Source organism: Saccopteryx leptura, chromosome 5, assembly GCF_036850995.1.
Source record: "Saccopteryx leptura isolate mSacLep1 chromosome 5, mSacLep1_pri_phased_curated, whole genome shotgun sequence".
NCBI classification, from domain to species: Eukaryota; Metazoa; Chordata; class Mammalia; order Chiroptera; family Emballonuridae; genus Saccopteryx; species Saccopteryx leptura.
Window position 1 is genome coordinate 184920714 of NC_089507.1, and position 27492 is coordinate 184948205.

Here is a 27492-nt window from a genome sequence, read left to right on the forward strand (position 1 = left end):
TGTCTATTTTTGCATAGGGTTTTAAGAGGGCTGTCTTTAGAATTTGCCTCCAAAGTCAGTGCTGCTAGTACAGATTACCTTTTGCACAATATCTTACCTTCTTCTACATTTTAATCGACATTTAAAAAAAAAAGTCAATATTACAGCATTGGCATTCAATAAATTCCTGCTGCCTTTACTTGTCATGTGATGAGACCAAAGTCCAAAGCAGATAATAAGTCATAGGACAAATGGCAGCCAAGAGAATGGAAACTTCAGAACTCCTAATTCCCAGGCCAGTACATCTCTAGATACCAAAACTGTCCATTTATCTTTCTTTTCTGTTTAAAGTCTACCTACATGGAGACAAACCTGATTAAATATGGATATAAACCCACAGGAATATGCCAAGGCAAAAAAAAAAAAAAAAGTCCCCTTAAAATATAACAAACTCCCATCTGAAAATAGCTTCTAGAAAGAATTAACAGAAAAAACTCCACCTTTTATTGAGAGATTATATTATTCCCACATCCCTTTTCTCCAAAAATTCAGCAGCATCTCAGTTTAACTTGTGCTACCTAACATTTCTAAGAAAACCGGCTTTTCAACAGACATTGGAATCCTAACTCCTGGAATTAATGGGTCTGTCCTCAGAGGCCAGCAGAAGTGCAATCATAGAACAATAGGGGTCAACACACCTCTTATCAAGGGTTCACCTTCCACATTGATGCCACCCATTCCTGGAGAGGAATTCAAGTCAAACTGCTATTAAAGATGCACGTAAATAGATAAACTCAATGAAGCTAATGAAGAGACCATAATCAAATACTCCAGGAAAACACAATTAACTGGATCTCTTCAGAGACAAACATTCATAGAAACTTAAAAAAAAAAAATACAGAGGAGAATGTTGTGAATCTCTGAGGAAAAACGAATTATATTTGTTTAGGAAAACAGTCTTCCATGTAAATATAAAAGTAAAATTCTTCCCCAAGATATTTAAAAGTGAAACATTTATGGGCCTAGAGCAATTACTGACCGAATATCAGAAACCAGTCTATGAAGTCATAATTGGAAATATAAATCTATGGTTCTGGTAATTAAACATAGACATTTATAATGTCTGTCTTTCAACTGTCCAGTGTTTATTTATGTACCTAGATTAAAATAATTTTAATACAAGCAAAACTAGCCCCACAAGGTTGTTTTCCTTCTTAAGATGGTCATACCTTAACCTATGTCCACAGCACCAAAAACGTATCAGAAAGGAAAGCATTCTATTTTTCTAAAACATTTTACTTTGGGGAGGGTCCCCTAAGTATGAAAAACCTAGTATCTTCTAGGTTCTAAAGAAAATACAGACAAAAAGTGTAAATATATGAAAAACACTTTCACTTCCTAAAGGATATATAGAACGAGAACAATAACTTACTCATTAGCTCCAAGAAAAAGGACAGGTTATTTCAATTTTTTTTTTTTTTTTTTACCCTTTAGCATCCCTGTTCTCCTTTCCTTATAAATGAATCAGTTACTTGTTTGAACCTACTTTCTATTTATTTGTCAAATAAATATGCACAGTTGGCATTACTAGCCTTCACAATTATAACGTTATTATAACTAGTCAATAATGAAAATAATACGCTTTTAACTTCTTAATACAGATGGCTTGAAAATAAAAAGAACCCATGTTTCTCTATTGTAATCTTATAAATACCCTCCAACATGGTTTTATTTTTTAGAAGCTTGCTACCACTAACTTGCTGTAGTATAACTTTTGAAAATGTAGAGATTCATGTTGAGATTCCAAAGGGCTGCCTACAAAACCAAATGGCATCCGAGCCTTGGCAGGCTAGGCGACTCATTTTGGCTTCTCTCACTCCCTCTAGCGTTTGCAAAGCCCATCTGCGTGATCATCCAGTTACCGCACTGAACAAGAGCTTGGCTAAGTCCTGCCCATTTATGACATCACCCCCTTCCTCAACCACTGCGAGGTGAAGCTTTAACTTCAGACTTGGAGGTGGGCTGTGTGCAGTAAACGGGAATGCTCTCCCTCGCTCACTCCTCGGTGTAGGAGCGACCCGCAGCAGGACAAGCTCTGCCTGCAGCTGCCGCTGGCTTTGTGTGGACTGGACGCGGAGCTTAAGAGAGGGGGAGGGTTATTACTCCAGTTCATGGTCCGAGGAATTACAGCTATAGCGGCAGTATTTATGGAATTGCTTTTTCTCGTCTTCCTGGTAAGTGTTTCCCATGCTTTTCCTTATGATTGTTCCAGAAAGTTTGCTTGGCTTTTACTTTCTAGAAAGAAATGACTTGGTACTGTGAGGCATCCAAATACAAACGTTTGCTCTGTCACCAGTACCAGCAATATTATGTGCATGCCAGCCAGCAAGGAACAATTTGCCTATGTAGCCAAATGCAAGAAGTTACTTAAAACCTTTCATGTAAAAAAAAAAAAAAATTGTAAACAGCTATGTTCTGTCTTGTGGAGGTTCTATTTAAAAAGAGCTTTACGGACATTCGGTTGAAAAGTTAAATGTTAAATATTAAAGAATATAAGGTAGGGTTTTTTCACAGAGTTGAACGCGAAAGGTCTTGCTAACTTGGTGTGTATTGTATGTGTGGCATAATCACCAATTGCTGTTTTTACAACTGTGAAAGAAAATCAATAATCCCTCAGCCCATAAGTACGCAGTACATGAAAAGCATACATCTTGGTCACAGCGGGCTGAGCCACTGCTGGCGACGCGTATGCCTCTGTGAGGATTAACAGCTACACCTAGATTTTAAAGCTTGCACTGCTATCCTGCCAGAGCGACCTCAAGCATTTCAGGCTTGCAAATCTCAACTAGTTAATTCAACTCAGAGGAGAGGGAGACTCTTCCAAACCATATCTCCTCTCCAGTAGAATGAATGCCAAAATCCATTGCTTGGGCAAATGTAGTATGTGACTAGCGTAGTAATTGGCAAAGTCTACTCAGAAAAACTAACAAAGCTGAGCCTGGAAGCTATGTCTGATGTATGCAGGGAGTTTGGGGTGGCAGGGGGAAAAATGAGTAGAGCCCTCATCAAGTAGAAATGTAGACTATCCATCCACTTGCAACTTAAATTAGGAAAATCTTATCATAGTGAAAGAAATACTTTTATATAGCAAAACTTTCAAAAAGTACTTAAATGGGTCTTCTTTACAAAAAAAAAATTTTCAGTGCATTAGGTCTGAAACAAAATGGTTGCACCGAGGTAAAGAGTGCAACAGGCCTATGTTTTCTCATCATTGGGAGAGGGTGGTTCTTAATTACTTATGTGTTTGTTTGTTTAGAAGTAAAAAAAATAAACCATTGATATTTGCCAATTATAGAACCAAATTCTCACATGGTTTTAAAATCAGCTATTTCAAATTTTCTTAATAAATCTATCTGCTATAAACTGCACATATGTTATTTCATTAGCAGGGAACAACATGAATAAAGCCACTAGAAAAGTGCTTCAGCTGTAGCAATGCCCTTCTTTCATCCCTAACTAAATAAGAATACCCTGACCAGCACAAACATAAAGAATGAATTTGTCTGTTTTCAGATAGGACCATTAATGCTTGCCCCGAAGTGACAGATGACTGATAACTTGTCTCTTTTGGATGAGTAAAGAAAGAAATTAACCCTTTAAAAGTAACAGAAAACATTAATATCACCACTACTACTAATACAAATATGCCAGGTTTTAATCTATAAGGAGATTAAATCAGAGATATGCCATTTAGTTTGCAAATATATGTGTGTGTGTACCACAACATATACACACATACATATATTTATTAGCCTGAAATAAAAAACAAGATTACAAAAAAAAATGATTGCATGTATTTAAGTAGAAAAGCCACATATAATTTATTTTTAAATAGAACACTGTTACAGCATACCAAGTCGAAGTATTGGCAGAGATGTTACTGAATGGATAAACATAATGATTTTATAAATACTGTGCTCCTGTAGAGTGCTAACCATTATTTATTAATTGGGCTTTTCATTTCTCTGCTCCCCTCCCCCCACCTTTAAATCAATTATGGTTAGGTTCAAAATGCCCATAACATTTGCGAAATACATAATTGGGCAGGAAATAAAGTTTTTATAAAAAGAAGAAAAACAGTAAAAAAAATTTTGTCATAACTGAATGTGGCAGCAAAATAGAAGGTACATTGCAAGTGTTAATTAAGGAGCTACCAATTTTACCAAAACTTTTTCAGAGCCAAATGAAGCGCTGGGAAATAAATTTGGTTGAAATCTTGTGGCTGTCAGACTTTGTTAGCAAGCTATTAATTATCTTTACCCCAGTTTCTTCTCTAGACTACATTGCCCAATCAAATAGAAACTCCAATTATGTTCAGCATCTCCTGCCTAGGGACACAAGACCCTAATGAACACTCGGCGTCTCCAGATGAAAAATACAATTATCAGCTTTGAAACATGCAAGTGCACTGCAGAAAGATTTGTCTGGCTTTCCTTGGCCACACAACTGAAGGCTGCCTCCTCTTTCTGGATCATTTTCAATAATTTTAAATCAGTAGCAGAGAACTTGCCTTGCATTCATAATATATTAAGGTTTCTTCTTTCTGCGTTCCTTTTTACTATGCTGGTGTTCATACCGATATTAAGTTAAACCTGGTTGTTCAAAATAATTTTGGTGTAAAACTGCCATTTCAGTGAATCTTAACTTTCCGCCCCTTTTGAAAGGTGGGTGGGCGCTATAACAAAGAATGTGATTAATGGCACGATCTAGAGCTAACCTAAAAATTCTGTATGGAGCCGCCCCGATATTCTTTTATTCAACCAGTTTATTTTAATAGCATTATAAATAATTGTTGAAAGTCAACTGAAGACCACCGTAAATGAAGTCCACGAGAGAAATAAGATTCAGTAAATTTTTCAAAGGCTGTGATTTCTTCCCTCCTTTTCCCTCACTCCCCCTTCCCTCCCGCCCCCCACCTTTTGCCCCAGAGGCCTTCACTGTTCTTCTCAACGGGAGGCTTTGTTGTAATTAAACCAGAGAAAAACTGGCCGGCAGCAGCCCACATCTGACGTGCGGTTTCTGAAAGCAGTGTTCTGGTAGCGTGTACCACCCCCCAGTGGGCAAATCTCTACAGTAAATTTCTCCGCGATATTAATTCTCCAAACTGCATTTTCCTCTTCAGAACATAAAAAGGGCTGTTTCTCAAGTCCTTCTAACATTCCACCGTTTCAAAAACTTATAAGTCAACAAACCAATTTCCAACAAAGATGGTTTGTAAGTCCCTTCTGAAAAAAATGAAAAATAAAAAAAAACCTTCTTTCTCTTAAGAACCAAAATAGAAATATACATTTCAGAAAGCACTTTCCAGTTTCAGAATGCATCTCAGCATCTCTAAACTTGGTAAAACATCGTAATAAAAAACAGTTTGGGAAGTCATGTTTATATTTCACAGAATGGCAGGTTTCGGGACTTTGATATGTCTATGGCAAGAACTGCAAAGAAAACAGATTTTCAGGAAAAAAGGAATGAGATATAATTTCAGCAGCAGCCAAGGTTGCATTTGTTTTGCATATGCACGGTCTCCTTCCTGGCCCCAAATCCAGTGTCAGGAACGGATAAAAAGCTGTCTCCAGGTACTAGTCTGCTTAAATGAGAGGAGGGAGAAATTGCTCTCACACTGATGAGACAATGACAGCTTTTGTTCTTTATTCTTTCACTTTTCCTGTGCACCAGTTACCGTGGCAACTTTGAAAAGAAAGCCTACAGACTATATTTGGTTAAACATCGTTTTAAAAGTGTGCCACTGGACTGTGGATCAATCAGTTTATATAGTGTTGATTTTTTTTTTTCTTTTTATTTGGTCTAAATCAATAATACACTACCTTGACAAGAGGAAACAAGGCGTTTTATTATTTTGGATGTTCTCACCAGCCAGCACAGTCCTTGGCACACAGCAGACCCAAATATTTGCTGTACTAGTGCATGGAAATTTAAATATTAGAAATTTTAATATTGTGCTCACAAACACCAAAAAGGGAGTTTCAAGTTTGCAATGGGAAAATTGCATAGTTTTGACTGTAGATGCTCCAAGTCAGTGCATACAGAAAGCATGTCCCATGCCCCAAGCTCCCTACTGCTCACCTTTACCACTCTCTAAATCAATATCTTATTCAGTATTACAAATATTGCTTCTCTAATTTATTTACTCTGCCTTGAATATCAAAAAAAAGGAAGTAGCATTCACCATGATGAGAGAGAAACATCCCAGCCTGCCTTTTTTGTGTTAAGGATGCAACATTTAATTCTACAAGCCAAAATAAATGAAGCAATATTAGATTTATTGATCATAAACCTATTGGGAAAAAGAATCACAACCATAAAGGGAAAAAGTAAAAACCCTTTGTTCTGGAACTTTTATCTCCTATATTGCATAAATAAAACAGAGACTTCTTCAGGCTCGAAAAGAGTCTGGAGAAACCCAAGCAGGAAAGGCATGCTTGCTTCTCTGCCTCTCAGCAAACCCTTCAGACTTCATGACTCTCCAGAGGAGAGTTAGAAGTCCTTCTGCTTGCCTGGCATTAAACAAAAGAATTGGAACTTTCCTGAAATCTGATGATCGTGGAAAATTTAACTACCAGACAGGTTGCTTAGAAAGCATTTTGCTGTCACTATCAACTAACCTGATGTTCTCCAGTTTTTCAGTTTAACCATATATGTAGTTTATTTGAAATACCAGGTCCTTACAAAGACTTAGCATTCGCAGGTTGATAATTTTGTTGTGCTTTTTCTAGCAGCAATTTAAGCCTTCATAAATGAATTGTTTTCCTAATACTCTAGATTACCTAGATTTAGTCAAAATAATAACGCACTTAACTTGGATTAAAAGTTTTACATGCCATTGTACTTTTAGTTTTAATATTTTTTAAAATTATCAGCACTAGGAAATCATTATGTGAGGCAAATCATTAAAAAAGAAACTACAATCTCAAACTCCATACTTGGTTTAAAATTTTCTAAAAATGAGCAACGATTTCAAATCAAAATCAATTTAAATCAAAGGTGGCAAATAAAGGATTCAGGGAGTTAGCAAGATCAATATATAATATAACCTTAATCTAAGTGCTCAAAACAGGAAAATACCTTCTCATCTCAAATATTCCCACATTCAAAATATTGTAGTAGCAGAGAAGAAATAACATAAACATGTAAATTGTCTCAAGTTCTTGATTTTATTTAAATACCTGTTTTCAATTCATATACTTCATAAATTATATTAATTTTTTAAACTATCTAAAAATGAGAGCATGCTTGTCTATTTACATACTTTCTTAAGCATATTGTGGAAATAATTGACATATGATTAAATTGCAAATGCAATTTTTAAAAACTCCACTATTTTATTTATAAAAAAAAGAAAGACTGAACAGAAAAGATCCCTATTAAAAATGTGATTACGTTTTTCTTCCTTTTGCTACTGTTTTAAAGCAATATACATAAGTAATAATTCCATTAAAAAATAATTTTAAAACATTCCTTTAAGTAACCAGGGTTTCATTTATGTATTTTCCCGAGTTAGCCCATTAACAATATTTTTCTAAAAGATCGGGGTTTTGTTGTAGTTTCTCAGAAGCAATGGCCCCTTTCAAGCCTACGCAGACATACAGGCTCTGAAGTCGAGGTTGAGGAAACCTGGCCACAGCGTCCTTGCCAGTGGGGGTCAGTTTTCTTTTCATTATTCACATTCAGTGACATGTGTCTCTGTATGTGAATATGTAGAGCTACTTCAGAAAGAGGGAAGTCTTCGCTTGGAGGCAGGATTGCTTGTTTTGGATGGAGAGATCATTACAGCCTTTATATGCAAAAATAAATAAATAAATAAATAAAATAATAATCTGGCTAGCACTACAGTTTCAAATATAAAAGGGAAGGAGAAAGTGTAAAATATAAAACACAATCTAACAGGCCTTGAATTGTTTTAACTTTTCAGTAAAGGGAGTAGGGATTGGTGAGGGACTCTTCCCGTCTGAGAGTCTTCTCTCCAGAGAAACCTGTTTGATGGTTTTGGCTTTTGTTTTAATGCAGATTAGGGGAGAAGAGAATGGCATTTTCCAAGAATTTAATGAGATCTAAGGCTTTCCATTAATCCCACATTATTACCACTACTGTATCAATGGCAACATTAGTTTGCATATCAAACGGAGCAGAGAAAGCAGTTTCACAGTTGTAAAACAGGAAAAATAAACAAATTAATCTTCCCTCTTTCCACACCTATTTAGAATTTTTTTCCTTTCTCTGAATTAAAAATGTGAATCTATATCGAGATCTATAGATATATATATCTATAGATCTCAATATATATTCTAAAAGCTTGATTTGGTGAAATAGTTATCATTCAGATACAATTATTTCTAATTATCATTATGCATGACCTTGGACATAATCTTGGCTGACCTGACTAGAGGAATGTCAACAATTTTAAAATCCCCATTCATCGGATTGATCATTTCAATATGAGAGTATGTCCTGGCGTATGAGAAATGTCTGACTATTCATAACATTTTAAGCAGGTTCTCATTTATGATGTTATATTGTTTATTATTTTGTTTTAATGCAGTTTAACAAGAGTTAATTGTTTCCTAAACTTAAATTAACCAAATTATTTTCTATTTTGAATAATTTTCAAAGTGAGAAAACATTTACAGCAGATATTTTTTAAAGTAACTTTTTAATTATAATTTCAACAGCTTGGTTTTCCATTTTCACATACTGAGAAAACAACAGTTTTCAAGAAAAAAATAAGTACAGAAACTCAACAATGAGTAAAGCCCTAAAGGCATTTCAGTAAAACCTCACATTAAACAATAAATCATTTAAACTTTCCTCTGTGGGCACTGTGTCATATGCACTGGAGAATATTTTATCCAACTGCTAACTGCTCTTTTTGTTTTAAGTTGCCTAAATAATAAATTAAATTTATCTATAATTTTTCTAAGTTTTCTTCTGTTAATGCAGTCTATGACAAGCATTGGTATCCAGTGACAAACTAAAAGAAACTAAAATTTCAAAAACAACCAGAAACACCAATTTTGGCCTTGTTTAACATACACTTTCAGCAGTGTCTGAATTCTGGAACAGATGCTGTCCTGGTTGGATGCTAGGTAATTACAGGGGGAGAAGCACATGGCTTCTACTTTTTTCCCCTTAATTTCAGGGTCAAATAAATATGCCCACAGTACCCTCATGTTCCCCACATATACAGAAAGCCCCTGAGCAGGTAACCCTGGATTACAGAGACTGATCCTACCCACCTCCCTCCGTGCACCAAATACACGTTGGTGTGTATCACATAGTGGACCATGCAGTCCTCATTAAAATCACTGTTCTCTCTGATCAAGTCTTAAATTGTGTTTCGGAAATGAAAAGCTGTCTTTCTGCAGATTGGCCTGCTCATGTTTGAACTTCAAGAGAAATGCCTTGTTGGGTTTTCATTCATATGCTTTTCTAATGGTCATTACAAGGAGACCGATGGAAATAGCATCCTTCCTAGTCCAAAAGAAAATTAAAATTATATTCTCCTAAAAAATAAATTGTGACTTTGGCCCAGAACACCTGAGTAACTAGAGTATTAAGATCATCGACTAGCCCTTAGAAACACCTCTAAGCAGCAATGTGATGGGGTCCACACTGCTTTTGGGGAAATCGAGGCCTGCAGAAAGAACTAAGCAGGGTGCTGAGCAACGCACAAGACAAGCTCTGAAGCAAACTCGATTCAGCTCTTAAGCTGTAGATTTCATATACCTTTGTAAAACTGTGTTCAAAATGTCTGAAAGGGAATTTCTGTCAAAAATTCTTGTTCTCTATTTGCTCACCTCTTTGACATATAATTCTTTCCTTTTTTAAATGCACTTTATCATTTTATATCTAAGATTTAAAAGCGAACCTTTTAAAAAGGCCTGACCTGAATTCAAAAGCATGGAAAGGGCTTGTTGCCTCTTGACTGAAGCTTTGCTTCTGTGTTTAATTCAAAGTGACACTAATAATCAGTGAACGGAAATTATTTATTTGGTGACAATCTCAACTTCATCTCCTACTTTATTAATATAGTAATATAGGAAGTAAAAAACAAGTCATCCTGTCTCTTTTCACCTGAAAGATGTTTTGCTTAAAGAAAAAATTGCAGTTAAATTTCTAGGAAATCTCTCTAGTATGTTAAAGTCCATTATTTCACGAAAACCTTTTGCTTTCACAGGAGATGCTCAGACCCAGTATGTTTTAAGGAAGAAAAATATAAAGGAAGTCTAGTATACTTTCTTTTTTTTTCCACGAAGAATATTTGAATTAAGTTTTCTTTACCTCTTAAAAAAGAATACCTGTTCTTGCATAAAGTGACTACACCAGATATTCTAAGAAAGCAGCAAGAAGCAAAAGCTGGAAATAGCTATTTCACAGCAGGTAATCATACCTCAGGATGTAGCTACTGTACAAAGTTTATACTTGGATAACCCTGGATGGGAATAAAGGTGGGGGGTGACTGCCTGAAAACCTATTACCATACAGGCCTTAGCATCTTAGCATCATGAATGGCTTTCTTCATGAGGATCTGAAGTTACTGTCTCTGACCACATTGCACAGAAGAGCCAATAAGAATTTCAAAGAAAGCAATTTCCACTAAGGAATTAAGCTACACAAAAGAAACCTTCACACAGAAATTCTATCAGAAAGAAAAAAAAATACATAGGAAGCCATGATTTCAACATAGTGACAGGAAGCTGAATTGTTTCTGGTCCCCACTTTAATGAGCTTGCCCACTACGCTGAGCCACAGCTGGAATGTTCATTGACAACAGCAAGCCTGGTCTGGAGGTGTGTGTGTCATAGGATTACTTGAATAAACAGTGAAGAACATTTCCAAGGAATCAACAAGAGTTTGTTAAGTCCCAGCCCCTCACCAGGATAATAATATATGTGCATTGGATTTTCACTCCCGCAAAATTTACTCACATCGTTCAATAAGGTAGGAAAAATATTAAAGTCTTTTATTTTCAGGTGTGAAATTATAAAAGCTAATTAATACCTAGAAGTGCAGAAGAAATTATGTTACACAGTAGATCAGTATAAATCTATAACTCTTCAGCCGTGGAGAACGTTGAATCATAATCTAGATTAGAACTTGAAGATAGATAAATGCATTGTGAAAACATGTTATGAAATAGAATGGTATGAAAAATGTGCACAAAGCCATTAGACCATGCAATGCAAAACATATATCAAAATGGGAACAAAGGCAAGAACTAGTGTAACGTGAAATGAAATTTTATTAGTTGGATGTACTAACTATCTAATTCATTCCTTCCCCAAAGTAAATGAAAAAAGATTTCTTCTGATTATCCTCCTAGAAATACCTAACAATGTTTGATAATAACAAAAGAAAAATCACATCAATAATCAAAGTAAACAATTGGCTTTATTAGTGGGATTGGGGTCCCAGAGGCTTGTAACTGTTCCTGAATAGTAAAAGAATTTCTTATGTGTCAAATCTTATGTGTCAAATCACTGTGGATATTAAGAAAAAACCTGAAAATGTCATTAGCCTTGTCAGTGACTGGCTACAAAACTGATATTGAGTGTTATGAAACTGCTTTCAAATATTCAGTAAAACTTTAATTATATTTAACATTTCAAAATCAAATAGGTTTGGGACATGATATTTCTTAATTTACTACCAGAAACAGTTAAAGTAAAGAGATATGATTGTGTGAAAGTGATTAGAGAGGTTTGAATTTCCACATCTATTTTGGACACAATCTTAAGGATGCTGATCTGATTGTTTTCTGTCTTTTTTTTTTTTTTAACTCCTTGCATTTAGGGCTCTGAAGCTACCTTGTGTAAAGACCTCAACACTGCTGACCATGATCAGCCCAGCCTGGAGCATCTTCCTCATCGGGACTAAAATTGGGCTGATCCTTCAGGTGGCACCCCTCTCAGTCATGGCTAAGTCCTGCCCGTCTATGTGCCGCTGTGATGCAGGTTTCATTTACTGCAATGATCGCTCTCTGACATTCATTCCAACGGGAATACCAGAGGACGCTACAACTCTCTACCTGCAGAACAACCAAATAAATAATGCTGGGATTCCGTCAGATTTGAAAAACTTGCTGAAAGTAGAAAGAATATACCTATACCACAACAGTTTAGATGAATTTCCTACCAACCTACCAAAGTATGTAAAAGAGTTACACTTGCAAGAAAATAACATAAGGACTATCACTTACGATTCACTTTCAAAAATTCCCTATCTGGAAGAATTGCATTTAGATGATAACTCTGTCTCTGCTGTTAGCATTGAAGACGGGGCATTCCGAGACAGCAACCACCTCCGACTGCTTTTCCTGTCTCGTAATCACCTCAACACCATCCCCTGGGGTTTGCCCAGGACTATAGAAGAACTGCGCTTGGATGATAATCGCATATCCACTATTTCCTCACCAGCTCTTCAAGGTCTCACTAGCCTACAACGCCTGGTTTTGGATGGAAACCTGTTGAACAACCATGGTTTAGGTGATAAAGTTTTCTTCAACCTCGTCAATTTAACAGAACTGTCGCTGGTGCGGAATTCCCTGACTGCTGCACCTGTGAACCTTCCAGGTATGAACCTGAGGAAGCTCTATCTTCAAGAGAACCACATCAATCGGGTACCCCCAAATGCTTTTTCTTATCTGAGGCAGCTGTATCGACTTGATATGTCCAACAATAACCTAAGTAATTTACCTCAGGGTATCTTCAATGATTTGGACAATATAACCCAGCTGATTCTTCGCAACAACCCTTGGTATTGTGGGTGCAAGATGAAATGGGTACGTGACTGGTTACAGTCACTACCTATGAAGGTCAATGTGCGTGGGCTCATGTGCCAAGCCCCAGAAAAAGTTCGGGGGATGGCTATCAAGGACCTCAATGCGGAACTGTTTGATTGTAAAGACAGTGCAGTTGCAAGCACCATTCAGATAACCACTGCAATGCCCAGCACAGTGTTTCCTGCTCAAGGACAGTGGCCAAGTCCAGTGACCAAACAACCGGAAATCAAGACCCCCAAGCTCACGAAGGATCAACGAACCACAGGGAGTCCAGCAAGAAAAACAATTGTAATTACTGTGAAATCTGTCACCTCTGACACCATTCATATCTCTTGGAAACTTGCCCTGCCTATGACTGCTTTAAGGCTCAGCTGGCTTAAACTGGGCCACAGCCCAGCATTTGGATCTATAACAGAAACCATCGTAACAGGGGAACGCAGTGAATACTTGGTCACCGCCCTGGAGCCCGATTCACCCTATCGAGTCTGCATGGTTCCCATGGAAACCAGTAACCTCTACCTATATGATGAAACTCCTGTTTGTATTGAGACTGAAACTGCACCTCTTCGAATGTACAACCCTACAACCACCCTCAACCGGGAGCAAGAGAAAGAACCTTACAAAAACCCCAACTTGCCATTGGCTGCCATTATTGGCGGGGCGGTGGCCCTGGTGACCATTGCCCTTTTTGCTTTGGTGTGCTGGTATGTGCATAGGAATGGATCCCTCTTCTCCAGGAACTGTGCTTACAGCAAAGGGCGGCGAAGAAAGGATGACTATGCGGAAGCTGGCACTAAGAAGGACAACTCCATCCTGGAAATCAGGGAGACTTCTTTTCAGATGTTACCAATAAGCAATGAACCAATCTCCAAGGAGGAATATGTAATACACACTATATTTCCTCCGAACGGCATGAACCTGTACAAGAACAATCACAGTGAAAGCAGTAGTAACCGAAGCTACAGAGACAGTGGCATCCCAGACTCGGACCACTCACACTCATGATGACGGAGAACCACAGCAGACTGTGTTTCGGTTTTTTTAAACTTACGGGAGGTGATGGTAGGAACCCTGTTCTACTGCAAAACACTGGAAAAAGAGACTGAGAAAAAGCAATGTACTGTACATTTGCCATATAATTTATATTTAAGAACTTTTTATTAAAAGTTTCAGATTTCAGGTTACTGCTGCGATTGAGGTAGTGGAGATGCCTGAACACAATTCTATATTTTAGTATTTTTTAGTAATTTGTACTGTATTTTCCTTGAAAATATTGAAGTTATAAACCATTTACTTTGTGTTCTACTGAGTAAGATGACTTGTTGACTGTGAAAGTGAATCTTCTTGCTGTGTTGAACAATCAGGACTGCGTTCACATGAGATCCTTGTAGTATAAGCACAGGCCATTTTTCACTTTGGTATTAGTAAAATGTAAAAAAAAAGAACTGGTTGAATGAGAAATATTAAATTTCAAAAAATGTTTATGAAATAATGTTCCAATTATTAAATTTGTATTATCCCAGTGGTAGTCAATAAGTCAAAATATGTGAAGTAATGGGCAATATCAAACTTGCTGCATATCTCCCTTTTTCTCTAAGGTAATTAAATATCCTTAAGAAAGTAAGCATATCCTCTGAACTGAATATATCAGCTGGCTTAAAAGGAGTGTGAAGTCTATTGATAATAAAGCCATTGCTAACAACACTTTGAGAATAAAGGACTTCACAAAAACAATAAAGTAAGCACGTTTCCAAGTTAGGGGGGAAATCTGTCCTTCGAAAGCATAAAACCTTAAACTTGGATAGCATAATGAACACAAATACCAGAACTGCATTTTGGTTTTGCCTATACAATCCATATCTTTTAAGAGTGAATTCTAAAGACATAATTGTTAGTGTTTATAATGTTTTATCATAAAGGATGTCAAACAAACTTTATACATATTTAAAAAAGGTAGCATAACCATAAGAAATTCCCTTCAAAATGCAGAAAAAAAATAGTACTTTACATAAGAATTTTAAAGAAAAATAAATACTAGATCAAATTTAGATTTGGTTTATGTGAAATGTTTTAACACTGTACATAAATGTTCAATTTACTTTCACAATGATCAAGATTACTGCCCATTACTATCACAGTTTTCCAACTATTACTAAATGAACTTGTAACATTTCTTTCTAGCTTCCTACTGAATTGTGAGCTATTACTTGTTTAAAAACCACATCAGTTTTCTGTTGCCATGATTTTTTTCCAACAAAAAACCAAAGTGCATTGTACGCCCTTTGGCCAGTCTTGTATGTGCCTTGATCCAATGCTACATGTATTCAGCTTTTAAAATTTGACAAATTTTTCATACTTCCTTAAATATGAAAAATTATGGTCTTATTGCTGAATAAAATTAAAGTACAAAATAATTGTGCTTGCTTTATCGGAATTATGTTACTATCACTAAAGTAGCAAACTGCCCAGCACATTAGTCTAAGCAACCCCCCCATGTATTTTTCTAGGCATAAAAATAAACGTTGGCTACAAATAAAAAATAGCATAATCTTGAGCTTGTGTATCATTTTACTTCAAAGAGTTCAGTGTTTCATGCATCAATTAATTTCCTAAGTCTTGAATACTCTTATTTTACTTATTAATTCCATTGATGGAAAACGCCAGGAGTGATTCTGGGACCTTTCTGTCTTGTACACTGCTGCCATGGTCCTGGCTGACATTGTCTGAGGTGGTCTTTGAAAAACTAATTATTAAATAGCTTTTTTTGGTAGTGTGATTTGGGATGAGAGGATCTGAAATCTCAGGTGTACCACTTACTAGGTATGTACTTAAAAACAAACCACTTACTCTTCTTAGTTTAATTTCCTTATCTATAAGATGGAGTTATTTATAGCACCCACTTCATAGGGTTGCTGTGAGGATTCAATGAGAGGATATGCATGGAAACTGTAAAATGTTTAACATACATAAGTTACTGTTTGGTAGAGAAAAGTTAGCCATGTGTTCCCAGAGGTTTGCTAGATATCGCTGCTCCTACTATACTAAAAATAACTCCACATGCCAAAGTAACCTCATTCATTATTCATTTGCCATCTCAAATGTTTTCCAATACTTTCTATTTCAGTTCCTGTATGAAGGTTAGCTGTTTTCTAGGAATAACTTACCAAAGAAAAAATGGATTCATATTAAATATGGGAAAGATTTTCTGAAGGAAATTTGAATTTGCTTCCAGAGGTTTTGAGTAGTTCAGTGGCAGTGCTGCCTGAAGTCAGGGAGGGGTTGGATGCTTCCATAGAGTCCCCATGAACCTCTGAGTTTATAAAAAGCCAAGTACTAAGAGATTATACTATTTTCCAGATAGTTTACCTTTCATAACCACAGAAAATTTCATATGCCTTCTAATACATGCATTTTAATAATTTACCTGGGATAAATAAAAAACATGTCTTATACCAGCAAATAGAGACAGCATGGAGAGGTCAGGTTTACCTAGGCTTGCTATGAAATCCAAATGCTTTTTTGAAAAATTTATATCTTTTCAATAGAACCACAAACCACAAATCTACTTAAAGGGCACTAAATTAATTACAGATACATTTGCATACATTCCCAACTAAATATTCACAATTTTAATTGATCAGGTGCTAACAGAAAACTGTAGAGAAAATATCCAATCCTGAATATAAAGCTGATAGATATAACCAGTATATAACCAGGGAAATTACCAAAAAGAAAGATGAAGAAAAAATAACTGCCTTGCTGATTGTTTGACAAAAATCAGAAATTATTTTTGGATGCAGCCATCTGTAACTGCATTAAATGACGGCACTTATGTTCTCATTGCCTATTAAAAACAACACTGCTCTATATTCCAGCAAGTCCAATCTATTAAAACTATTCCCTTGTGCCAAGGAACTAGTAAAAAAACTGCTTTACTAACTACAGTTTCTGAGTAAAGCACACTTTATAGCTACATGTCAACATGACAGTTTTCATGATGAATCCAAAAAGGCCCACCGGCTTTAAAACACCTGAAGAGTGGATGTTAGAGGGACCAATCCACCACTAAATTTACTTTGGTATTAGCTCACCTGCTGCTGAAAACAGGAGTGGCATTTAAAATTCTCATTCCTTTCTCCTATTTAGCATGATTAGCAAATCTTAATTTAGTATAGTCTTAGAATTAAAGCTACTGTACTTTATACTTTTGGAATTTGCTTAAATTAACAAAAGGTTAATTCATGGTTAGTATGAAAACATGTAAGTTTTCTACAAATAGCCTCAACAGTCAGTGACCTTTACTGAGTAGCTGCCACATAATAAATAGCAAACTCTTTGCCTTCAAGAAGTGTGCTGTCTAGAGGTTGTTAAACATATATATAATCGAGTGGAAGTTTACTGTGACTGCAGTATAGAAGAAATAATTTCATCTCCTTGGCTGGATCAAGGAAGACTTCACGAAGGAAAAAAAATTGGAACTTGGATACTGAAGGATATGAAGGTATTCAAAGAAAAGGCAAGAAAAAAAGACACTGGCCATGGAGAGAAAATGGTGATCCAAGACATGGAGATAGGAAAACAGGAGCAATGTTTCCCAGTGGCTTTAATCAGGATCACTTGGGGGACTTTTATTAGCCACACCTCACCCCAGGCTAAGTAAAGTTAGGCATTTATTTATTTATTTAATTCCAAAGGTGATTCTGATGAAGTTGAAGACCTCTGATTTAGAAAGTGTTTAGGGAAAGACCAAGAGTCAAGCTGAAATAGTTATTGGATTTTTTGGGTTTTTTTATGTTGGGCTTTGTAATGTTTGAATTTCAAATGAAGAAGTCTGCATGATAGTGTTTGGTAGGTATATAAACAATCAGTGTACTGGAGAAACATTTTGTAGAAATAAAGAATATTGCATAAAGGGTGAATGAGGAGTTATTTGGAAGAAAACAAATTAGAAGACTATGCAATATTCCAGGCAGGAGGAAATAATGGCCTGCGTGTTTGTAAAAAGTGTAATTCAAAAGATACTAGAAAGACAGAATTCCTAGGAATTGGAAACTGAGGAAGAAATAAGAATTGAAGATGATGTTCAGCTCAGATAAATAGATTGCTGGTGAGCCAATTAAGGACAGAAAACACTAGAAAAGCAGATTTCAGAGTATTTTGCACACACTGGGTTTGACTAGATGACCATATACACAGCGCTGCTTTACACAGAATAATTATTCACAGTGCCCTCTTTAAACTTCAGTGACTCAGTCTAAATAAGAAACTGTCCTCACCATATGTTTAAGGTAAATTTATGGTGTCCCTCTGGAAAGGTCTGTAGTAAGTTGGACGTGAATTTCTGAAGACAGATGCTCGGCATCGGGGAGGAGAGGAATCCCTGTCTCACAGGTGATTACCAAAGCTGAGGGTGGAGGAAACTGCCCATGGAAAGTGAGCAGAGAGGGCAAGGAGACAGCCAAAGGTACACCATCCCCTGATAGGGCAGAAGAGTCCAAAAATAAAGGTGGGGGGGAGTAACAAAGAAGAAAAAACCATGAGAAGAAAATAATATGAAACCAAGAAACTAGAAATATTAAAAAAGGAGACTGCTGTCAGGAATAGAGACCTGAAAGAGGACACACTAAATATGGGAAAGAAGGGACCTGCATGAGTTCGGAAGGCAACATCAGCTGAGTAATGGGGTGAAAGCTCTAGGATGTGACAGGATAACGGAGACAAAGAAACCAAAAACAATGACTAAGACTTGAGGAAGTTTGGGAAGTGATGGAATCTTGGTCAGGTGTGCAAAGGATCCAGATAGATAAATAGGAAGTGAATTCCAGGAGGGAGATTTGTTGAGCACAGGGGTGAGATGAGGTACAGAGACAGGAATCTGCAATGAGGGCAGGGCTTACTTCATAGGAGAAAAAAAAAGAGATGTACACAGGTGTGGTCCAGGTAACGGCTGTCACTCTAAGACAGGGGTCTCAAACTCAACTCAGCATGTGGGCCGCAGAGCAAGATCACAGCCATTCGGCGGGCCGCACTAGGTCTACAAAAGGCAACTGTTACGTAACACATTTCTCACTGCAGTTGAAAACAAAAATCAGTACCACAAGCACAATCGTACATGCAGTTTACTCAGTGTCACAAAACAACCAGAAACTGTAGTTCGCATCACAACTGCTGTTAACTAAGCTAATATCTAGCTAGGATGCTAAAGAAATGAAAAATACAAGTAGGCCCCTAGGCTTACTTAATTTTATCCGAAATATTTTGAACTTCGTGGATTAGTCTGCGGGCCGCACAAAATTGTTCGGCGGGCCGCGAGTTTGAGACCCCTGCTCTAAGATGATTGAAGTAAAGACTGTGTCTGACAAACTACAGTTTTAAAAAAGTCACCATGAAGGACTACCAATGTTAGTCACTCAGAGAGATGGAAAGGTTTGGTAGAAAGGTGAGGTCTATAAAACAGAGCCCAGAGGTGAAGAGGAGGAAGATAATGATTGTTTTAGGCTAGGGGTCGGGAACCGTTTTGGCTGAGAGAGCCATGAACGCCACATATTTTAAAATGTAATTCCATGAGAGCCATACAATGACCCATATACATTACACATTATCCAATAAAAATTTGGTGTTGTCCTGGAGGACAGCTGTGATTGGCTCCAGCAACCCACAACCATGAACATGAGTGGTAGGAAATGAATGGAGTGTAATACATGAGAATGTTTTATATTTTTAACATTATTATTTTTTATTATTAAAGGTTTGTCTGTGAGCCAGATGCAGCCATCAAAAAAGCCACATCTGGCTCATGAGCAATAGGTTCCCAACCCCTGTTTTAGGTGATGCAGATGTAATACAAGCACTTCAAAGGAAAAGTTTGTGAATAATGGTGACAGTCATAGTCAGGAAAGTGGTCTTTCAAGGGTAGGGAAAGTTTTTTTAAAACTCCTTACCTATATCCCACATCTCTCCCCTTGCACAGTTTCATCAAATACTTTCAAGAGATGGAGCAGGTAACAGGGAAGGTGTCATTCTCCAGGAACAGACGTCAATTAATTCAAGGTGGGGGAAAGAATGTAAAGAAACATGTCAGTTACATGGGGAACTGAAACCCAAAAGTAAAGAACTGCAATGGGCCCAGTGGAACAGTTTGGAGATGGGCCAGAAAGGAGATCACACCTTCAGACAGAGACATAAAACAGAGCAGAGGAGCGGAGGATGGCATTGCACTTAGGGCTCTAACAGATGCTCACAGTTATAAATGATGTTGGTCATGAAAGGTCAGAAGAAACTACTATTTAAATAGTACAGACATTCTGAACAAATGAAAGAAAAAGAACTAGAATAACCAAATTAACCTTGCTCTATTTTTGAATGTCAAGACAGAATTGGAAAAAAAAAAAAAAAGGATGATGTCAGAGTAATGGCAGCATGAGAGATACTCCTGATCTCTCCCTTTGAAATTTCAACAAATTGAACAACTATAATGCAGCAAAGCAACCCCAGCTGGGCTCGCAGGTATGCCTGAACGATCCACGCACTGACTGAACTAATGGTGGGATGGGGGTAAAAAGGGTGGCAAAAGATAAAATGCAATCACAGTGGACTTTGGAGAGGAGAAGAGACAAACTCGAAATGACTAAGTGTTTTGTTATTTTTTCTCTGCTGGACTACAGCAAGGAGGGAAGCTTGGGCTCTCTGGATTTTGTCTGAGCGGTACAGAAAAAGAAATCTGGAGTGACTGAGTCTCCTTCTGCCAAGAGGAGCAGTAAGACAGGGGGCAGAAGGGGAGATAAAGCAAAGCAGCCAGAGTGCAGGGTCACAGCCAGTGTTCCCACAGTCTGCCTGCAGCCTGCACTCAGCAGAGACACAGAAAGCTAAAGTGCAGCACCCAGCCTCCCAGATCCTGCCACCCTCATCTTGCAATACTGAGAGTGGCAGAGACAAACCCCACAGCTAACTCTCCAGAACCACTCTCTCTCCTGAAAAACTAGGTGCTCCTCGTCCGATCCTCAGGTCTGTTGAGATGTGGGGGAGAGAACCTGGAAGCCTCAGATGGCCATTACTAGAGCTGTAAAGCTGGACAGCTGAAGCTGTAAAGTCCTCACAACAAGCCCCATCCAACAATGCCACTGTGGCACCCTCTACATCATTGCCACAGCAACATCTCAGTGGAGGACAGCCCAGGAACTTCAAAGAGCTAAAAGTTGTAATACAGCAACACCTATTGGAAGAAACCTCTCAAACTGAAATACATTTTTCCTTTTTTTTTTTTTTTTTTTTTGTATTTTTCTGAAGTGAGAAGTGGGAAGGTAGAGAGACAGACTCCCGCATGTGCCCAACCAGGATCCACTGGGCGATGATGCTGCTCTGCCCATCTGGGCCATTGCTCCATTGCAACTGGAGCCATTCTAGTGTCTGAGGTGGAGGCCATGAAGCCATCCTCAGCACCAGGGCCAACTTTGCTCCAGTGGAGCATAGGCTGCAGGAGGGGAAGAAAGAAATAGAGAGGAAGGAGAGGGGGAAAGGTGGAGAAGCAGATGGGCACTTCTCCTGTGTGCCCTGGCTGGGAATTGAACTCGGGACTTCCACATGTCGGACTGATGCTCTGCCACTGAGCCAACCAGCCAGGACCATATTTTTCCTTTTTCCTTTTTTATCCCCTTTTTTCTTTTTTCCTTCTTATTTCTTTCTCTTTTGTATTTCATTTTCTTTAATTTTTATATTTTTATTCTTATTTTTTTGTGGGTGTTTTGTTCTTGATTTTTTTGTTTGCTTTCAATCTTTTTTCTGTGGTTTTTCTTGTCATAATTTTTAAAATTTTTATTATTGATGTTTTATTTTAGTTTTTCAATTTTTTTAGATTTCTAATTTTTTTTTTTTTTTGGTTAGGCTTCTTAACAATACCATTTTCAAATGCCAGCAAGGAAGAAGAAACCAAATCCTATGGCTACACAAGAAAGAGATGCAGATCAAAAAGAAAATAAAAAAATCTCCAGAAAAAAATCAATTACATGAAAACCTTGGAGTTAAATGATAGAGAATTCAAAATTTAAGTTCTGAAAATACTCAATGAGATGTAAGAAGCCAACAATAGTCAACTTAATGAGCTCAGAAAAAAATTAATTAACAAAACAAATACCTCACCAAGGAGGTTGAAACTTTAAAAACAGAGGTGAAGAACACAATACATAAATTGAAGACTGAGGTAGCAAGTTTAGCTGATAGAACAAGCCTGATAGAGGAAAGAATAGGTGACATCAAAGACAGGCAACTAGAGATGCTACAGAGAGAAAGGAAAGAGACTCAAGAAATAAAAAAACAGAGAGCTCTACAAGAATTATCTGACTCCATCAGAAAGGCAATGTAAAAATAATGGGTATATCAGAAGAATAAGAGAGGGAGATGGAAATGGAGAGCTTTATCAAACAAATAATTGATGAGAATTGCCCAAGCCTATGGAAAGAGTTAGAGCCTCAAATCCAAGAAGCAAACAGAACACCTAGTTACTGCAACCGAAACAGATCTACTCCAAGGCACAACATAACAAAATCATCAAAAATCAATGACAAAGAAAGAATCCTCAAAGCAGCTAGGGAAAAGAAGACCATAACATGTAAAGCAAAGCCAACTGGGTTATCATCAGATCTCTCAGCAGAAACTCTACAAGCCAGAACAGAGTGGACCCAAACATTAAAAGTACTGAAGGAAAGGAATCACCAGCCAAGAATACTATATCCATCAAAGTTATCCTTCAAATATAAAGGAGAAATAAAAACTTTTACAGACATAGAGAGGCTGAGGGAACTTATCACCAGAAAACCTTAACTGCAGGAAATACTCAAGGGCAGTGGTTGGCAAACTTATTAGTCAACAGAGTCAAATATCAACAGTACAATGATTGAAATTTCTTTTGAGAGCCAAATTTTTAAACTTAAACTATATAGGTAGGTACATTCCTTATCAAGGCAGTGCCTATATGTGGTATTTTATGGAAGAGCCACACTCAAGGGGCCAAAGAGCTGCATTTGGCTCATGAGCCGCAGTTTGCCAACCAGAGCTCAAGGAGGTTATTCGACCAGATAAAAAGAGTAAGACATCAAAACTATAAGTAAAAGTTCCAACAAGGTCACAATAAAAACAAGGATAATCTGTGACAACAATAACATAAAAGGGAAGAGGATAAAGATCTTTGGTAGCAAAGGAGGATGGAGTACCAAAGCACTCATAAGACAAAGTACTCTTGCACATATGAACATTTTTCTCTCAATAACCTAATGGTAACCAACCACAAAAAGCCACTACTGAAACACAAAGCTTAAAAAAGAAGAGAGGAAAAAAATATGTAATACCACCAAACAAAAACAACTGACAGAAATACAAAAGAGAAAAACCAAACAAGACACAGAGCTACCAGAAAACACAACATAAAATGGCTATGAGAAATCCTCAAGTGTCAATAATTACCCTAAATATAAATGGACTGAACTCACCAACAAAGAGGTATACAGAGCAGCAGATTGGATCAAGAAGTAAAACCCTGGGCCCTGGCTGGTTGGCTCAGTGGTAGAGCAGCAGCCTGATGTGTGGAAGTCCCAGGTTTGATTCCTAGCCAGGGCACACAGGAAAAGTGCCCATCTGCTTCTCCACCCTTCCCCCCTCCTTTCTCTCTCTCTCTTCCCCTCCCACAGCCAAAGCTCCATGGGAGCAAAGTTGGCCCAGGCGCTGAGGATGGCTCCATGGCCTCCACCTCAGGCGCTAGAATGGCTCTGGTTGCAGCAGAGCAATGCCCCAGATGGGCTGAGCATCACCTCCTGGTGAGCATGCTGGGTGGATCCCAGTCAGGCGCATGTGGGAATCTGTTTGTCTGCTGCCCCCCCTCCCCCGCCGCTTCTCACTTCGGAAAAATACAAAAAACAAAAAAAGGTAAATCCAACCATATGCTGCCTTCAACAGACACATCTAATCTGCAAGGATAAAAGTAGATTCAAAGTGAAAGGCTAGAAAACGATTCACCAAACCAATAATATCCCAAAAAAAGCAGGTTTAGCCATACTCATATCTGACAATGCTGACTTCAAGAAAATAAAGGTGACCAAAGATAACGATGGACATTTCATAATGATAAAGGACATATTGTATCAAGAAGACATAACACTTCTTAATATATATGTAGTGAACCAGGGAGCACCAAAATATATAAGACATCTACTGAATGATCTAAAAATAGGAGGAGACAAAAATACAATCATACTTGGAAAGTTCAACACATCATTGATAGCTTTAGATAGATAATCCAAACAGAAAATTAATAAAGAAATATCGGCCTTAAATGACACTCTGGACCAAATGGACATAATAGACATTTATAGGACATTTCATCCCAAAACGTCAGATTATACATTCTTCTCCAGTGTTCATGGAACATTCTCAAAAATAGACCATAGGTTGGGCCACAAAACTAACATCAACAAATTCAAGAAGACTGAAATTATATCAAGCACATTTTCTGACTATAAAGCTTTGAAATTAGAATTCAACTGTAAAAAGGAAGAAACCAACAAAAATGTGGAAACAACATATTTCTAAAAATAATCAGGTCAAAGGAGAAATAAAAGCAGAAATCAAAAGATATATACCAATAGCCTGACCTGTGGTGGTGTAGTGGGTAAAGCGTCGACCTGGAACACTGAGGTTGCCAGTTTAAAACCCTGGGCATGCCTGGTCAAGGCACATATGGGAGTTGATGCTTTCTGCTCCTCCCCCCTTCCCTCTCTCTCTCTCTCTGTCTCCTCTCTCTAAAATGAATAAATAAAAATAAAAAAAGGATATATACAGATAAATGAAAATGACAGTACAACATAACAAAATTTCTGGGATGCAGCAAAAGCAGTAATAGAGGGAAGTTTATATCATTACAGGTTTATATCAAGAAACAAGAGAGATCCCAAGTAAACAACCTAACATCACACCTTAAACAACTAGAAAAAGAAAAACAAGGCAACTCAAAATCAGCAGAAGAAAGGAAATAGTAAAAATTAGAGCAAAACTAAAGGAAATAGAGAACAACAAAAAAAACCACTATAGAAAAAGTTAATACAATAAAGAGCTGATTCTTTGAAAAGACTAATATGATTGACAAACTACTGGCTAGACTCACTAAGGAGAAAAAGGAAGGATTCATATAAACAAAATCCAAAATGAAAGAGGAAAAATTACCACAGACATCATAGATATACAAAAGATCATAGTAGAATATTATGAAAGGTTATATGCCACCAAATTCAACAACCTAGAAGAAATGGATAAATTCCTAGAACTATACAATCTTTCTAGACTGAGTCAAGAAGAAGTGGAAAACCTAAAGAGACCTATAAGCAAGGAGGAAATAGAAACAACTATCAAAAACCTCCCCAAAGTAAAATGTCCAGCACCAGATGGCTACATTGGTGAATTCTACCAAACATTCAAAGAAGATTCGGTATCCAACCTTTTCAAAATCTTCCAAAAAATAGAAGCAATACTCCCCAACACATTTTATGAGGTCAGCATAACCCTTATACCAAAACCTGGCAAGGACAACACAAAAAAGAAAACTACAGGCCAATATCTCTAATGAAGACAGATGCAAAAATCCTAAACAAAACACTAGCAAACCAAATACAACAACACATTAAAAAAAATAATATATTACAATCAAGTGGGATTCATTCCTGGAAAGCTATGTACTCTTACTGATAAATGTCACTGTGTTAATTTTCTAAATTAATTTAAAAATAAAAAAAAAACAATTAAATCCAAATTTATCTCAAAATACACTGAAGAAGTATTTCTATCCTGCCACAAACTTTTCCCAGGCTTTCCCACAAGTATCATAGGATTGTAGGCAAAGGGGTAAGCAAATCACATTACAGACCCCTTCCACTTCCTACCTCCCATCTTATTTTTATATTATTTGGGTCAAATGAGATTAGAAATAAAGTTTATGGCTCCCTTGAAAGTTTTTTTCTCTTTTTTAAAGGCTTCAAAAGGAAGCATGCAGCCACAGGGGTGTGGAAGTTGGGGATAATAGGATTTTTACAGACTGATTGTGCGCACACATAAAAGCAGGGCTTCTTTTCCAACGCCAGCTGGCTGGAGTGCAGAGCGGGCCAGTCTAGGAAATTACTACACAAAGTAATTACCCTTCTGAATGTACAGCACAGCTCTAATCATTGTGAAATTACAAAGCTGAGTCTCGTTCATCTCAGTGTTGTGTTAAAAGGCATGGAATCACTGCTGGAATTCCACATTTTAATGTCCTGGATATGAGAATCAAAGTTAAATTTTTTTTTTAATTGTGAGGTCTGGCTCAAAAAAGTGTAACAAAATTCTCTTTCATAAAGATGTCCTGTAAACATGAGCAATGTCTTACACAGACGGTGGGCATCCTAAATGCCTAGTGACCACATTGCTGGTGCTGCTGCATACATGACTATTAGAGAAGGACTTTGTCAAGGACAGTGCTACATATTTCATATATTTTAATCTTGTTTAATTCACACAATAACTTTGCATATAGGAATTATTGATTGATTTTAAAGAGACAGAGAGAAAAAGGGAGCCAGAGAGAGGGAGAAAGAGAAATAGAGAGAGAAGCATTCATTTGTCATTCCACTGAATTGTGCATTCATTGGTTGCTTCAGGTATGTGCCCTAACTGGGGATTGAACCCACAACCTTGCTGTTAGGGGATAACACTCTAACCATGTATATTTTTAAGATGAGAAAATTAAGGCTTTGAAAAGGTGGTCAAGGAGATATTTTATTCATTAAACATCAATGATGATTTATTGAGTACCTACTCAGTAACTGTGCTTGGGGCTGGGCCTACAGAAGCAAACCCAAAAGGGATGAAGACTATAATTGGAGAAGGCAGGAATTCAGATATTAACTAAAAAACAAATGAATATAAAGTGAAAATTTGTGAATGGTGTCATGGAAGGGAAAACCATGGTTCTATGAAAGAGCAGACAGGAGAACCTATTTGGACGGTGTGGTAAGGGAAAGTCTAGGACCTGAGGAAAGAAAAGTCTGCCATGGGCAGAGTGAGGCAGAGCACGTTCTGAGCACAAAAGACTGGATGTGTTAAAGTCTCAAAAGTACAAAATCAGCTTGTCAGGGGACTCAAGTTCAGTGAGCAAGAGAGAGATGAGATCAGCAAGGCAGAGATGGATCAGGTCATGTAGTGTCTTGGGAGCCAAAGCCAAGACAAGAAGTCTGGATTTCAGTCTAGTGCAAGAAAAAGCAATGGGAGGGGGCCGGCAGGGGAAGGAGAGGAGGAGGAGGAGATTTCAGTGGTAATAAGGTCACTAGTAACTGAATGGAGAAGAATGAACAATGTGGACCAGGATGGTGGTAGTGAGAAGAGAAAGGGGGAAAGATGTCAGATATATTTCTGGAGCTATAGGGCATCCTTCTTAGAGTTGATAGCAAGTTGTGGAACAACGATTCTGTCTGCTCCTCAAGTTTGGGCTCTCTTTACTGCTCTCTTGAAATAGTGAGCAGAAATGTTTCTTCAGTAACTTCAAAAAGGAGTTTAGCCCAGAAAAAAACATCATTTCCCTCTCCTGAGATAACAACTAGAAAACATTTTTTAGAATTAAATCTCAAAACATTTTAATGGAGCAAATG

The 27492-nt window shown here is 37.4% G+C and overlaps 2 protein-coding genes across 7 annotated transcripts in view; one reads left to right on the forward strand and one right to left on the reverse strand.

The window, feature by feature from the left end:
• Positions 1-27492, reverse strand: part of MACROD2 (mono-ADP ribosylhydrolase 2) — a 2059933-nt gene that overhangs the window by 1737171 nt on the left and 295270 nt on the right. The gene's annotated exons all lie outside the window — the stretch shown is intronic.
• On the forward strand, positions 1983-15386 carry FLRT3 (fibronectin leucine rich transmembrane protein 3). 3 transcript variants are annotated; one of them, XM_066387106.1, is made up of 3 exons: positions 1983-2213; positions 10229-10992; positions 11845-15386. In XM_066387106.1, the coding sequence occupies exon 3, from the start codon at positions 11888-11890 to the stop codon at positions 13835-13837; it is 1950 nt and encodes a 649-aa protein (XP_066243203.1). In that variant the 5' UTR covers positions 1983-2213; positions 10229-10992; positions 11845-11887; the 3' UTR covers positions 13838-15386. The 3 variants fall into 3 exon arrangements, with proteins under 3 accessions (XP_066243203.1, XP_066243205.1, XP_066243206.1); XM_066387108.1 differs by having other exon boundaries at positions 10229-10431; XM_066387109.1 differs by lacking the exon at positions 10229-10992.